Source organism: Orbicella franksi, chromosome 7 (genome assembly GCF_964199315.1).
Source record: "Orbicella franksi chromosome 7, jaOrbFran1.1, whole genome shotgun sequence".
NCBI classification, from domain to species: domain Eukaryota; kingdom Metazoa; phylum Cnidaria; class Anthozoa; order Scleractinia; family Merulinidae; genus Orbicella; species Orbicella franksi.
This window is the reverse complement of record NC_138151.1, coordinates 10,734,300-10,750,693: the sequence shown is the minus strand read 5'-3', so window position 1 is coordinate 10,750,693 and position 16,394 is coordinate 10,734,300. Positions and strand designations below refer to the sequence as shown.

At 36.2% G+C, this 16,394-nt stretch overlaps 2 protein-coding genes across 2 annotated transcripts; one reads left to right on the top strand and one right to left on the bottom strand.

Moving 5' to 3' along the window:
* Positions 1-12,604: 12,604 nt before the first annotated feature.
* LOC145492138 (uncharacterized) lies at positions 12,605-13,696 on the bottom strand. Its single transcript, XM_081471473.1, has one exon. The coding sequence runs from the start codon at positions 13,619-13,621 to the stop codon at positions 12,677-12,679; it is 945 nt and encodes a 314-aa protein (XP_081327599.1). The 5' UTR covers positions 13,622-13,696; the 3' UTR covers positions 12,605-12,676.
* A 909-nt stretch (positions 13,697-14,605) lies between these two features.
* Positions 14,606-16,028, top strand: LOC145492618 (trace amine-associated receptor 1-like). The gene has a single exon (XM_081472044.1). It carries the CDS (start codon positions 14,850-14,852, stop codon positions 16,026-16,028), a length of 1,179 nt encoding a protein of 392 aa, XP_081328170.1. The 5' UTR covers positions 14,606-14,849.
* The last annotated feature ends 366 nt before the right edge of the window (positions 16,029-16,394 follow it).

The window sequence follows — 16,394 nt, the reverse complement described above, 5'->3', positions numbered from 1 at the left end:
TCGCGCAAATGTATTTTTGATGCGGAATTGAGTGGGTGGTTTTATAGAGAGACAGTCTCTTAGATATACCTAACGATCTCGACTAATTCTTATAAGTATTTTTTTTGAAAAACATTTCAGAATAAAAACCAGCGGTAAAAAACGACGTTTCGACCTCTCTGAGATCATCTTCAAGTTGAAGAAAAAACGAATGAAATATATATGCGTTGGGTACTGGAATTATTACGCAATTGATACAATCGACCATCAGTAATTTTGTCACCAAGAAAGTTTCTGGCGATCCAATTTCCACTCGAGCACGTAACGTGAATGAAACGCCTGTCAGAATAGTGTTATCATTCAAGGATCAGAGATCGGCCAATTCCGCGCGAGGACGACATGGGGAACTAGGCCGAAAAATTGGAATTGATATTCGTCCTGTGTATACAAGCCGCAAGATCGGACACGAGATCAAACCAAAAGAAAAGAAGCCGCCTATCATTAACCAGCAACGCGTTGTTTACTACTACAAGTGTGGTTTGTGTGATGCAAACTATGTCGTGCCGACACCTCTATCAACGCGTTGAGGAACACAAAGGATCGTCTTCAATCGGGAATCACATCAAAGAGCAGCATGGAACAGTCCCAAGTGACATATATCGTGATTTTAAGATCTTGAGAAAGTGCCAAAGTAAATTCGACTGCCTGATCTACGAAATGCTCTTTATAAAGGAGCTTACGCCAACATTGAACAAACAGTCAGACTCAATCTGTGCAAAGTTATTTGTATAGGTTTTCTTTGTAGTATTTTATTATTTTAACACTTACATTTTAGCGTTTGCATTTACATATTTTATCGTTTGACATTCTCAAGCCCTGACTTGTACTTATATATGTATATTTCATTCGTTTTTTCTTCAACTTGAAAATGATCTCCGAGAGATCGTAACGTCGTTTTTTACCGCTAGTTTTTATTCTAAAATCTCGACTAATACCGTAGAATTTCAAAATTTCTGTAATCCTTAAGTATAGTGCCCAAAAGCTTTCCCAGAAAAAAAATAAAAACAGTTCTTCATTTTTATCCCGAATTCTATCAAAAAGTGAGCTTCATAAACCATTTTATACTCTTAGTTGAAAGTGCATGGTCAAGGTTTTCTGCCAGTGTTTGCGTTGTTTGAACTCGTGCAGGGCTCATTTGTTATCTCGTGTGAATGAGCATGAACTTTGATTATTTGACAGGCTTTCAACGAAATAATTCGTGGACCGATCCGTTCCGAAAAGATCGACATCTTAGTATGTGAGATGAACGTGCAAGGCGTGACTCTCTCCAAAACGTTCTTCACAAAACATAGCACCCTGTAAATTATGTTGTTGACGAAGAGCGAGCACGTGATAACACAAGCTGTTGCACTCTCATCCCCAGTTTCCACGGTCTACGCTAGGAACGCCTTGGACCATGAACCCCCTTTTGGAGACCAAGAAGGACTTACATTTCATGACTCGGGCTTTCCTAAGGAAGCCCGAGTAAAAATGGGTGCAAATCAAAAGAAAGCAGTGTTCATCTCTCTTAAGAAAGGACAAGAGTCGTGACTCGTGGCTTTAACGTTGTCCAAGTCTGGCATCTTATGTGAAATCACACATTTCCTGGTTTGGAGAAAGAAATGAAATGTATAAAGGTAATTAAAAAGAATTTGTTTTTATTCAGAATCATATGAAATCGTCTAATAAGAGGAAAATGTGATATTACTCATCCGCGGTGACAAATGGTAACACATGAAAATCTATATCCCTGCTCTATATTTGGTGTGTGCCTACAATTGTATTGCTTAAACGGCAAAAACAACTGAATAATAAATTGTTTGTTACCTTGAGCTCATTATGCGTTAAAAGGCACTAGAAAGGTGATAATAAAACGCCTTCTTCACGTACTTTTCATGGCAACTTTCAATTCTTTCACGTCACAGTCACATTCACCCAGCTTGTGCATCTGCTTATACAATCCATCTTTTTTTTTTTTTTTTTTGTCCATCGGGACTGCCTATATCTCAGTTACCCTTCGCTGCTTGGAAAGAGGTTGATTTTTAACATTAATTATTGTATCTCTCAGTTAGTACGCGCGCTGTGATTGGTTAATTTAGCGGGCCGTATTTCGAGATTTACCACCAAGTCTTCTTAACATTTTTAGCAAGTAATAGTTTAAAAAACTTTCTTTTACTCCTAAAATTGTGTATTAAAACCTACTAACGATTTAAGAGTCACTTAACAATGATTTCAAATTGAGTCGTTTTGCTTTCGAGGTGCGTCAGAAATTTGAAGCCGTTCCGCGTGAATAAAAATAGCTCCTGAGCCCGTCAGACACACAGTAGAGATGTAATAAATATCTTACTGACCTCGTTTTCTCGGTCCGTACTGTAAGTTACGGATCCTCGTTTTCCCCTTTGATTTATGGCCCCCGCGCTTCGCGCTTGGTCTATAAATAGATGGGGAAAAACTCGTTTCGTAACTTACAGTATGACCTTCGAACTCGGTTACTAAGAGGTATTTATTGCCAATTATTAACTTGCGTTTGAAATTTTAACTCGAGGTCCAACTCGAAATCGAATTCGAGGTCCAACTCGAACTCGAATACAAACTCGGTCATTCCTTACTCCCGCAAATTTCCTGTTCTAAGAGAAATAGTGAAAGCCGCTCTATCACCATTTGACAGGAAACGTCAATCTTAATAAAATAAATACCACCCAAACTATCACAATTATTTCTCAATCACAATTCTCAATGATACCAAAAGCGATAGCTTTTTACAGAAAAGAACCCAATATAGACTTTTTGAGTATTCTTTTAAAGACTTTAAAAGTTTTAAACAACGAAAAAACTTGTACAAGAAAAGATTAAACAGTCTGCACACAATATCTCTGCGCCTGAAAATGTCCAGATTTTTCCCACGAAAACGGAAATACAAGGTTAATTAATCGATAAATACACCATTAAGTGGTGTTCACGAGTCTGTAAAACCGTGCGTGATAAGATCTAAAAGGGCAAGCATGACAGATACCACCGATTCCAGTAAATTAAAAGATAGCAAAACTTAACAGAATCGAATGCTACACAAAATGGGGCTAAATAAAGAGACACTGTTGTTGTGTTATGCACCATAGGAAATAAGAGTTAAATATTATCAGAGGATAAAGTAAATAAGTAAATAGTGTTCTGCAATAAATTTCCCACTTGTTTTAACGACTTGTTTATGTTAATGCTAGAAATATAAAAAAGTCTATGTTACATAATTCACTTATTTCTACACCTTTATCTTTACAGTGATTGCCAACGGAATGGAATCAAACTAAGCATAAGGCCACAAGTACGCATTGCGGACCTATTTTTTAGGTCGTTTGAGTTGTGCACAGCTGGAAAACGTACCAAACGCTTGACAAGATCAATCAAATCCAAAAACAAAATAAATAGTTGTAAAATTGCGAAATTTTCTACATACTGCAGCTGACTACACGACGAAAAGCTCTCTTTCAACAGTTTTCTCATACTTCTAAAAGAAAAAACTAAATATGCAGAAAGAAATAGCATTTAAAAACAAGCATATTACTGCTTTCCAAAAATCCTTTCAACATATTATTTAGCATGCATTGATGACGTGTTTTCTTTGTTTTGTTAACTAAGTAAACGATGTATATAGTGTTCATTTTTTTTTTTTGGTCAGTAATATAATGTTTACCATACTGTAAATATGTGGCAAGTGTAGCGTTAGTATAGCTGCCTTTTGTTCGAAACTTTAACACCAAAAATACCGGAAATTTACAAACTGTAAACTAAACGATGTAAGTAGTGTTAATTATCATATTGTACTGTAAATATTTTGCTGTAATATTACTATGTTCCTCTTTTTATTTTGTGTAGTTTTTCCTACGTATATTGTGTTTGTAAACTAATAATAATAAAAATAAAGAACAAGAAAAGGTCTAATATTGGAGGTATTTAATTAGTTATTTGATTTTATCTATTTTATATCTTGTTTGTGTAATTATCCAACACCGGCGAACACACAGGCAAGATGCACTCACTGATATCTGTGTTTGCTAGTTAGTAATGAGGTAGACAGGCAAAATGGTCATTCATCCGACAACTAACATTAACGTAGACAAACCCGAGTCAACAGAACCTCCACAGTGTTGAAATAGGCCAATTTTGATACCTGGCTCCAAGGCTTTGGAGAATAACAAGAAGTTGTATCAAGCGCACGGCATATTTGTTTTATTCCTCTCAGGCAAAGAGATGAGTAGGGATTTTTTAATACATCGAATTTGGCTTTAAGTCAACTATCAGTGGCTAGTTCCTGTATGAATGGATAGGTAAATAAGGCAATAAGGAAGGCTAAAATTAAGTCGGATGGATGCAGTCTTTACGGATGATAAATGCAGCAGCTCCTTAGATGGCTTGGTGCTACGACAAATTTCATCCATGGTGATAACAAGTGCAACGATTTATGCTGAAAGAGGCATGCAATTTAAAGCAAACGAAAAAAATCATGAATGTACCAGAGATGTAAACAAGCGCCTTGTCTAATGAAATCTAGCCTGCAATAACATAATTGAGTCGGAAACGTTCCCCGTGAGATGACCAGAGCGGTCATTATTAACTGGACTCTGATGTCGTGGCAGCAGACTATAAACCATAACAAACATATAACTTAGCGGAAATATCAGAAGCGTAAAAGTGTGCCCCGTGAAATTCGAGCAAGCGACAAAAAATAACATAAGCCAACCTATAAATATTAATAGTACTATTTACTAAATAAAGATAATTAAAGGATCGTCAGGTGAAATACAATTAAATTTGTAAACTAGTATAAATGACCTTAAAAAATGAATATACCCAAATTAATATGATGACAGTCAAGCTACAATTAATTTCAAAATCTGCACCGCCCTTATTTGCAACTTTAGCGATACAAGAAAGTTTTCACCAACAAGTAGTCTTCCCTATTTATCTTGAGAAATTTCACATGAAATGTTCCACCTCTCTCCATTTACATTTTTGATTAAAAGCGGCAACTTTTGTTGGCGCTACAGGCCGCTCCCAAGCAATTCGGCAATCCTTTAACCTGACTGAACCATTTTGGATTTATTATTCAGTTGCAAAGGATTCTGTGATTAATGGTATCGCTGAGCGACTTTACGAGCATCATTTACTTATCGACAATTTTTGGGTAAATTGACTGCAGGGAAACGATTCCCAAAGCCCACTACCGCCAGCAAACTAAATAGCATGTAATATGTAATATATCAAACACGAAAGACCGTGTTTGACCACATTACCAAACACTGAGAAGAGAGTTAAAAATCCGACTCGCAGCGGAGTATTTTTGACGAAATTCGAGGTGTTTGGAAATGTGGTCAAACACTGTCTTGAGCTTTTGATATATCTTCTCAATCAAATCTAAAACTAAGGAGAAAACGGAGAAAGAAATGAATTATCAAAAATTTTCAGAGTGGAATATCACATCTCGCCCAGCTGTGAAATCTTTCTTAGAAAGAGATATTTCTGGACAGAGGAAAGAATAAAAATACAAATCAGCATCACAGGAAGCACCGCCCAAGAGTTAATAGTCACATACGAAGATTTCGTACACATGTTAAAAATTCAAAACCAAATTTATTAACTGGAAGTTTGATTTCGATCATTTTCTTCTAATCAATTGTTTTCGGATTTTATTGTGAATTTCATGATATTCACTTGCTTTTTGAATTCTTAAACTATAAATATTAAGGTTGAGATCAACCAAATTAGGTAAATTAGGAAATTAACAAAGTTTTTGCCCGCTTTGAAATTAAATACTAGTCATCTTTTAGCTGGCCAACACACCTTCTAACTGCTCGAAGCCCCTGTTTTATTACATTTGAGGCGACTCTAAACACCCCTGACAGAATATATATATATATTTGATTAGTTTAAACGTGTGCCCCATGAAAATCAGCCAAGCAACGGAAAAATAATTATATCATCAGAAAAGCCGAGATATAGATATTAATAATACTATTTACGAAACGAAAGTAATTAAATGTTTGACAGGTGTGATAAGGTAATTTGAGTCTGATCAATTGATCCGAAAAGTAAATTATTGCGAAATGACCGGGAAAAATAAGATTATCGTAAAGACATCACCTATTAAATAAGAATTTCGAAATCTGCGCCACCCAGTAAAGATAGCGCCCCAGTAATTTTAACCAGGCAGTATTTACAATTAGCGTGGAGAATTTCCACATTAAATTTTCCGCTACTCTCCATTTATACACTTAAAAGCGGTAACCATCGCTGGCGCTAAAGGCCGTTCCATTCACTTCAATTGAGTCGGCAACCCTTTAATTATTGGAGCAATTAGAATTTTACTCAGTTGCCCTGATTTCAGTACCTAGAAAGTAACTTGGCGTCAAATTGCATCGAAAGGCGACTTTATGAATGTTAGTCCCACGATCATTTCTGGCTAAATCGACAAAAATCAAAGATTTTTACGGGCACACTATCGTCAGTTTTACTATCGTTGAATGTTAGGTAAGGAGCAATTTTGACCGATAAATGTTACTTCAGTGTTCTAAGTTATAGATTTGTTTTCCTTACAATTATTTCCTGATTATTGATCCCGTAATCTCCTTGCATTTGTCGGTTTTAAACTTTGTCGCGAATCGTAAAATCCACAGGTAGCAAGTTTAGTTTCGTCGAGGAACTACCGAACTTTACTAATGGAAACGTTCCCAGTGAAACGATCAGAGAAGGTCAACATCAGTGTCACCTGACAACGTGTCAGCTACAACGTAAGGCAGAATATTGAGACGGACTGAAAATGTTATATTTTGCCACCTTGTCTTGAGGCTTTCTCAAATTTATGAAGATCTCTTTTTAGATTGTCCGTTCTCACCCTAAAAGTCAATTACAAAAATAAGCGCCGCATGAAATTACTGCTCCTGGTTTAATTTAAACAATCACATAATTAAGATTTATCCACAAACTTTATGTTAAAAATTTTTATCCACCCTAAGTTTGGTTCCGATCATTTTTCAGTTCTTTGCCCCTTATATCGATTCGTTAGTTTCGGTTTCATTAACTCTGAATATTTAGAGTAAAACTTTTCAGATGAAGTTAATTATAAAATTGGCAGATGTTTATGACAGCTATTAATATAATTCTTAACGCAATACATATATCAAGACTGTAAACTATTAAGAATGGCACAGGTTAGTTAAGTACGTGAAGCTGTTCGCCTGTTACCGCACAATTCCGGAAGTCCCTCAAGTTTTCGCAAACATGCTGTTTTTCCAATTAGTTTAGGAGAATTTTGACACGAAATGTTCTGCTACTCTACCTCTACTCTACGATTGTTGGTACTAAAGGCAGTTGACCTCACTCCAAAGGATTCAACATCGGTATCACTTGATAACGTGTCAGCTCACTAAATCGCCACAACGTAAGGGAGAACATTGAGACGGAGAATATGAATAATATGTAATATGAATATTGAGACGAAGAATATTGTTGCATTTTGCCACGAAGTCGTAAAGTGTTCTCCCACTCATGAAGATCTTGTTTCTGACTTACCGTTCTCACTTCAACAATTAGTTACAAAAATAAACAACGCATAACAGTACTGTTCATGGTAGGTAGTAGAAAAAGTCTCTATATTAATTTGCTGATCAGGTATTTCCAGAAGAGTAAAAAAAACGCAGATGAACCAGTTCCTTCATTTTTTTTCCTTAATTGAATGACAAGATGGCACGGTTTGTATTTTGATTAGACCAAAACCATTTTTCAATAAAGAGGAAGTCGCACACGTCCCAGAATGGTTTGAACTGAGCATATAAATGTATTTTAAAGATAGCTCAGCATGGCTTTCAAAACTAAAAAAAAAACACACTTTTATAGCAAAGTGTGAAGCGATAAAATTGAAAGTGTAAAATATGCAGCCAAAACATTATTTGATGTAAAGTAAAGGTATCCACAAACTTATCATAACACAACTAGATACGTATTAAAGTTTAAAGATAGAAAGACAAACTATCTTTTCTTTAATAGGAAATGAACGAGCTAAAAGAACGTTTCTAAGTTTGCGGCTCATTTTACTCTCTTTGTCTGAGTTGATCAGACATTATAAGCCCTATATATATATTTTTTTTTTATAGTTTTTCTTTAATTCGTGGAAAAACCGTCGGAGATAGCATATTTTTAACAAGAGGTGCCTATAATTTTAAATTAAATCTGAGACATTTTTTTTTTTTTTTTTTTGTAATTTTTATTTTTTTTTCAACATTTTGGGTTATAATACATACAATACAACACAAGACATAACACTAGTTACAATACTTACAATACGTCATAACTACAATAGATTACATACAACAAATTATAATTACTAATCGTAGCCTAATTATACCTAAAGAATATACAATGCGTTGTTTACAATAGTGCAGCTACCCAAATACAGAGAAAAAAAAAAAGAAAATAAGTTAGTGACATGCTGAGAAGGAGAAATTACAAATTAAGCTCAACTATTATTAAGAGATGGCATTAGTTTTTCCCACTTTTTGTAATGTTTATAAAGTTGGTTATTTTTGGTAGCTATTTTTTTTTCAATGTAATAAACGGTTTTTGTCTTTGCTAAAAATATTGTTAATGTTGGTTTAATTTTATTTAATTTACATTTATAAATAAAAAACTTTCCTAGCAGTATCAAGTGATTCAGGATAATAAAGTCTTCGTTGTTGTTGAACACTCCAAACAATATATTTTCAAATGTCAAAGTGTCCAAAGATACATTCTGGTTTGAAAGCCAAGAAGAAAAAGCCCGCCAGAAGTCTTTTGTTGTATCACAATAAAAGAGCAAATGTTCGAGGGACTCGACCTCTTTCAAACAAAAGGTGCACATTGGTGATTCAATCATTTTAAAACGGAATAACCTCTCATTTGTGAAAATTATATCGTTTAATAATTTATATTGGAACTCTCTAATTTTTGTTTCAAGTGTGACAGTGAATGGTAAAGAATAAATTTTTTTCCAGTCTTCTATAACCTCTGGATATTTGTCCTTCAACTTCCTTTTGGCGGTTGGAGGAGTTTGTTTCTTTGTTTTAAATCCTTTATACAAAAGTTTTGAAGAGGCTTTTAACAGATCCGATTTGGTTTCGTCGATATAAATATACACTGTATCCAAATGCTGTTGAGGATATAGTTGCTGATGTTGAATATGTGATTCTTTGATAATTAATCTCCATTCTTTTGGTATGGCATCTACAATTCCTATTAATTTGAAGTACTGGATTGGAGATAGATTCGCTTCCAACACTTTAGGGCTTTCAAGAAATTTACCCGTATCGGATAACAAGTCACCAATTTTAACAATTCCTTTAGTAAACAAATGTTTTTCAAAAAGAGATTTTCCGTGTATCACAATATTCCTATTATTCCAAATAATTTGGTCTACAACATCCTCATAGGTGGCTACCTTGAATTTCTTTAAATTACGAAATGCCTCTAGACACTCTTTGTAGAATATTGGAAGATGAACCGGTAGTTTACTAGTTTCAAAATCACAGAACAGGATGAGTTTTCCACCTATATTTCCAAAAAAGAAATCATCTAAAATAGTTTTCCAAGTGCTGTTGCTCTCTCCTAGATACTTTTTTAAGATCATCACTCTTTGAGCCGATATCATGGATTCAATATCAAGCATTTTTAGTCCTCCATTTTCAATATCATTGATAAGCGCGGTCCGTTTAATTTTATCGTTACCTTTCCAAATGAAACCGAAAATCAGTCTGTTTATCTCCTTGACAAGATCGTTTGATATTGAAATTGCAGTCGCTTTACTCAAAAATTTTGGAATAATGAAGGTCTTAACTATTTGAATCTTACCAATCAGGGTAAGACCCCTCCACTTCCACATACTCAGCGTTTTTTTAATAGATTTGAATATTGAGTCGAAGTTTGCTTTGTCTCGTGATGGTTTGTGATAGTCAAAAACGGTACCTAATATCTTGATTGATTTTCGCACTTTGTGAGTAAAGTCATTTTGTACTAGTTTATGTGGGCCGATACCAAAAACTTCTGTTTTATCGTCGTTAATTCGGAGACCAGAATGCAATGAAAAAACCTTTAAAGTTGTACAAAGTCGCGAATATGCATTTATGTCTTTTAGAAAACAAGTCATGTCATCTGCAAAAAGCGTGAGTTTGATCTCCACGTTTTTGACCATTATTCCTTGTATGGTTTTATCCTGCCTGATTTGACATGCGAGAACTTCCAAAGCTAAGATGAATAATAAAGGTGATAGAGGGTCACCTTGTCGTACACCACGATGGATACAGAAAAGATCTGTAGTAAAGCCGTTATTTAAGATACAGCTGGATATGTTTGTATAAAATGTTTTTACCCATTGTAAAAAATACGGTCCAAAATTGAATTTTTCCAATACTTTAAATAGATATGTATGGTCCAGAGAATCAAATGCCTTTTCAAAGTCAATTGCCATTAGAATACCTGTTGTATTTGTGAGTTTTGCCAATTCAAGTAAATCATCGATTGTTCTAACTGCATCAAATGTAGATCTTCCTTTGATAAAACCGTTTTGATTATGGTGAATAAGTTCTGGCAGGATTGGCTCCAGCCTTCTAGCAAACGCTTTGGATGCAATTTTAACATCTACGTTGATCAGTGAGATAGGTCGCCAGTTCTTTATAAATCGTCTATCTTTATCTTTTTTCTCCAATAGGGTAATCATTGCCTGCTTTTGCGAAGTTGATAGTTGCCCGTGTTGGTGAGAGAAGTTTAGAGACTTTTCGAGATACTTTGCAACCACGTGCCAGAACGCCAAGTAAAATTCCACAGTTAAACCGTCACTTCCAGGTGTTTTGTTTTTCGGAAATGTCTTCAATGCTTCGTACAGTTCGGATCTAGTAAGTTGTTTATCTAAAGTCATTTTCTCTTCATCAGACAATTTTTTAGTATCCACTTCATTAAGGAAACGATCAATTGAATTCTCACCTAAATTATACGAGTCTCTATCATAGAGTTTTTCATAGAAATCATGAATCTCTTTCATTATTTCTTTTGGGTCTGTTATATATGAATCATTATCCACGGATAATTTCCGTATACATGTCTTTTTCTTTTTAGCACTTTCTAAATTTAAAAAATACTTGCTATTCTTTTCGCCCTCTTCATACCAACTCACCCGAGATCTTATGATTGCTCCTTGTGTTATATAATCATAATGGCGTTCGTATTCTGATTTGAGAACTTCTAAATCGCAGAGATTTTCAGCACTTGGGTGTTCGTCACATTTTCGCTGACACTCTTTTAGTCTAATTTCCAAATTTACCAGCTCTGACCTTCTCTCTTTTGCTTTCTTCTTACTATAACCAATCGTTTCATAGCGTATTTTATATTTTAAATAATCCCAGGTAACCCGCGGGTCTTCGATTTCTCTACTTTCGTCTACCCATTCACCGATTTTGTTTCTAATTAGGTCTACATATTCTTTATCTTCTGACAAACTTGCATTGAATTTCCAAAAAGACGGTCCATAGGTTGAGTTCTCTATACCATTAATGTACAACGTAATGGCGGAATGGTCAGATCTAATAGCAGGGATAATATCGACCTTATCAACTTCTTCCTGTATATTATTTGATATCAACCAATAATCTAACCGCCGTTGAATCATTGGAGTTTTCTGTCTCCAGGAGAAACGTTTTAATTTAGGGTTTCTGATTCTCCAGATGTCTATTAGATCAAGAGAAAAACATAGATTTTCTATCTTTTTGGACGATTCTTTCAATTTTGGAGATCCTCCCGATCCATCCAAATCTGGGTCGCGGATAACATTAAAGTCACCACCTATTATTATTTTGCAATCAGTGTCAATTTCCAATTTGTCGAATTCGTTCTGTATTTCGTCGTAAAAGATGCATTGTTCGTTGGTCTTATTTGGCGCATAGATATTCAAAAATAAAAAAGATTGACCTTGAACAAGACCTTTTAGAATGATATACCGACCTAGATTATCTTGTTTACATACCTCAAGTTTACAGTCAAGCCCTTCTTTGACTAGTGTTAAGACACCTCTGCTGTGTTCAGAACCATGACAAAAAAACAAGTCTCCTCTCCACTGGGATTTCCAGGTGTTTTCCACCTCGGATGTGCTGTAGGTCTCTTGTAGAAAAATTATATCAGCTTTATCCTTCATACACCAATGAAAAAGTGCTTTTCGTTTATCAAAAGATCTTATCCCCCGAACATTTAAGGATAGGATACCAAAATTTAAATTAAGTTTTGTAAATTTTTAAGGACATATTTAAGTGAAAAGGCGAGCAGTTGCAGAGAATGAGATAGTAATCTTTAGTAGATGAGCTAATGAAAAAATTTGCATGTCTCTTGAACAAGAAAAAGGTAAAAATAATTAATATTGAAAAGGAAAAAGAAACAAAAGAAAAACATTTATAACACCTACAACTACAATTGAACATGTATGTAAAACAGTAGCCAGCGATAAAAGCTGTTAATTGCGCTACTAATGGAATAGGTCTTGCACGCATTGCGCTAACTAGATGACACGCATGTAGCTCCATTTTTAAGAACAAGTGTGAATGAGGCTTACATGTTATGAATACCTAGATAGAGAGTTTATGTTCCAAAGAAATTAGAAGATTCGTATACCCTCAATAAAAAGTTTGTCCGGCTCTGATCTTTTGAAGAACGCCGATTTTCCGTCTTCTTTTGCTTTTTTGAACTTAGGCATTAATTCCTTTCTGCGGTCCACAATTTCTTTCGGAAGGTCTGGCGATATTCCGAAACCAGTTCCTTTCAGCTTTCTTGCACTTGACATGACTCGCTCTCTGTCGGAGTATCGCAAAAAACGTGCGATTATTGGTCTTGGTTTTTCTTGCGATGGGTCGCGTTTGCCAATGCGGTGCACTCGTTGATACTCAAAAGAATCCGCCTCGCTGATGTTAAGTTCCTTCTGTATAAAGCCAATTAACACCTCTTTGACATTTTCTTCTGAGAGGTGGAAAGATTCAGCAATGCCGTAGAAGCGAAGGTTTTCCCGTCTTTGATACACCTCCATATACAACTTCTCGTTTCTTAAGGCCTCGATCTTTCCCTTGAATTTGTTTTCGGTGTTTACTGTATTTTCTTGGATAGTTTGTTCCAGAAGCTTTACTTTCTTCTTTAAATTTTCTATCTCTGTATTTGCGAACGACATTCCTTCATCTAACACCTTCAGTTTTGTTGTGGCGTCCCTGCTGAAGCTTTCAAACTGCTCAGCTTTATCCTGTAACTTGTTAACCTTTCCATCGACCACTTTCACAAAACCCTCAAGGATGTCCAATTTCTTTTCCATGTTGTCTAACTTCTGCAGAACAAGGTCTAGCTTCGGCATTACAGAATTAGCCAACTCCACGGCAGCGGCGGTTTCGTCTTCTTCGCTCGATTGCACCGTGTCAGACATGTGCAACTTGACTTTGGCTTTCTTCTCCAACGGTGAAAGGGATTCTTCTTCCGACGAGTTGGATACACTTCTCCAAGTTGGCCCAGTTCTCTCTACATGAGTTTTTCGTCTGAACTTTTCTCCTTTTCCTGCCATGTAGAGGCCTCCATATACGAATTTTGAGCGGAGCTAGCAAAAACACGTCTATACTCTACCCATGCTCGGCCCAATCCCCTTAAATCTGAGACATACCATAAAAATCATGGACACACAATCGACAAATCAAAATTTCCGCTGAGGATGAATGAACAGCTACTGGCAGTTTTAGCCCATTATAGTTAATCGTCTATTCAAACTATTGACAAAACCTTACGGGTGGGGTGAGGGTCAATAAACTATTCTTTCTAGAACATGGACGATTCGCTCGTAGCCCAATTGTTGCAATTGGTTTTGGAGAATCTCATTTAAAAGCAACGTTGTAAAAGTGTCTTTTGGTTTTTTCAGTTAAGGTATCCCGAATTAATTTATTTGTACTTTGGTCTTTTGAGTCGGAATATGAAAGAAGAAAGTTTAAACCCATTTCTCTTAAAAGCAAAGAAAGGTCTCAACTTCAAGAAAAGTCTGCTTACTTTTCCTTAAAAAAAAAAGAGAACTTCAGGTATCTCAAGTGATGATCGCACCACTTTACTCCCTAACCAAAATGCTGGTACACTGGTTCACTAGAGGCTCTATTTCCGTCGCTCTCTCGAATCCCGTCTACGTTGGAGCACGGACTCCTCTCCCAAACAGCGGCTGATAATTAAGCCTATGGATTAGCAGAGGCAAAAGCTGCGATAGTGTAAGAATGCAGGCAGACTATCTCTTATTTTAAGGGCCAATGCTTATTACAATAAGTTATTGTATTTCGTCACACATATCTTTACAACTTTATTATAAGGAACTGAACGATTCCAAACCTAGGGCAAGCAGTCAATGCTATATGAAGAAGAACATTATGCTGAATGCAAGTGTAATTAATAAACATCCTATATCGATCAGACACGTTGCCTATTTGTCCATTTGGTCCCCACACACAAAAACAAAGATATGTGTGACGAAATACAATATTTATGCCTTTGTATACCGTTCTCTTGGGTCGTTTCACTAACATAGATCAAGGGTCCCTTTAGAATATGGTTTACTTTCAAGGAAGTCACGAAACAGGAACAGCAGTCACGAAACATACGTTTACTGTAAAGATAATTATAGCTGTTTCAATTTTACTCCTCACAGGATTAATTGAAGCAACCGCAGACAGGCGTGAATGCTGAAACTGAAGACCGCACGTAATCGACAGAGGTGGTTGGTTATTTAAAAGCCCCTGCATCCCTCCTTAATTTACATCATGGACCTGTATAACAATGAAACAAACTTCAGTTCATCCCACTCAGCGTTTTATTGTCCATACGCACCGCACGTGTCATGGGAAGTCGGTGGTTCAACTTTTGACTTGATTATAGGCCTCATAACGGTCATGGTTTCATTCCCCACCGTTCTTTTGAACGCACTCATAATCCTAGTTATAAAGCAAAGAAGAGAGCTGCAAAAACCCTCAAACATTATGTTGTCAAGCCTGGCCGTTACGGATCTCCTAGTTGGCGTTATACTTATGCCTACATATGCCACAATTGATTTCTTTTCATTACGTCAAGTTTCGTTTGAGTATACCTGTATGTTATATGCGGTGAATCATTTCTTCAGGCCTTTACTCTTTACAGCTACTATGCACCACTTGACTATCATTGCTTGGGAGAGGTACGTGGCGATACAAAAATGGAAGGAGTACAAGCTTATCATCACAAATGGCCGGGTCAAAAAGATTACGATAGGTACCTGGCTCTCTGCGCTCTTCCCAACAGTTGCAAGCTTTGCCACGACTATGGTCTTTGCGGATCGTGCAATCATGGAACGCATTTTGACCGCGTGGACTGCTGTAGAAGCTGTTTGCTTATTTCTTGTTGCATTTTTTTATGGAAAGGTTTACTTTGGAATACGCAATCATAAACCAAACGGAATCTCTCAAATCGGCGTTCTAATGAAAGCAAAACTAGAGTCTAAAGTTGCCAAGACAACTGGTTTGCTAACCGCTGCGGTAATATCTTCGTTTATCCCAGCATTTTTTTTTGGCATCTTAGGACATGTTGTGCCAGTTTTTCGTACAAATGAGCCTATCAGGTTAACACAAATAGCGACGCAGTTAAACTCTCTATTTAATCCACTGTTTTACTGTTATAGAGACCACCGATTTAGGAACGCTATTCGTGAGCTGTTAGGGATGAAGAAACCTCAAGCAAAGTCGTCATCAGTTGGTGACACTCAATTTGTCAGGCGAAAGGGTCCATTTAGGTCGTCAGAGTTGCAGAAAGTAGGAACACGTGCGCAACGCTTGACAAGATCAGCATCTTGTTATCTAACTCATGCTTCTATTCATGTGACACCCAGTGTGCTTATGTTGAAAAAGTCTTTATCTGCTCCTACGCTTGATACATGCAGCAGCTCTTTAGTGGGCTTAGATCTGCATTAAATATACCAAGATCGAAATCCTGTGATTCCAGCAACACGCAGTGGAATTTGCCCGTTGCTAACTGACATAGTAATAGTAATAATAATACATAATATTTTAAGAGGAGGCCTCCAATCACCAGGAGGTGGTTTTCAGGAGGGTCCTCTGAGAAAATAAATGTTAAACCATTAAAATACATTAAAATCTAAAACACAATAAAAAGGACAAAAACCTATGCGGTAAGCTAACTAAGATTAAAAACTAAAACAAGAATTAAAATACTACAAACTAAGGTTAAAAATGAATACCGCTAGGCTCGAGTGTGTTCCCTGCTTAAATTGAATGAGGCTGCGCTAGGGTAAATAAAGGAGCAACAGACACGACTAA

Excerpts from the sequence above, each read along its gene's own strand:
- LOC145492138 (XM_081471473.1), bottom strand. The coding sequence starts at position 13,621 with ATGGCAGGAAAAGGAGAAAAGTTCAGACGAAAAACTCATGTAGAGAGA.
- LOC145492618 (XM_081472044.1), top strand. The coding sequence starts at position 14,850 with ATGGACCTGTATAACAATGAAACAAACTTCAGTTCATCCCACTCAGCG.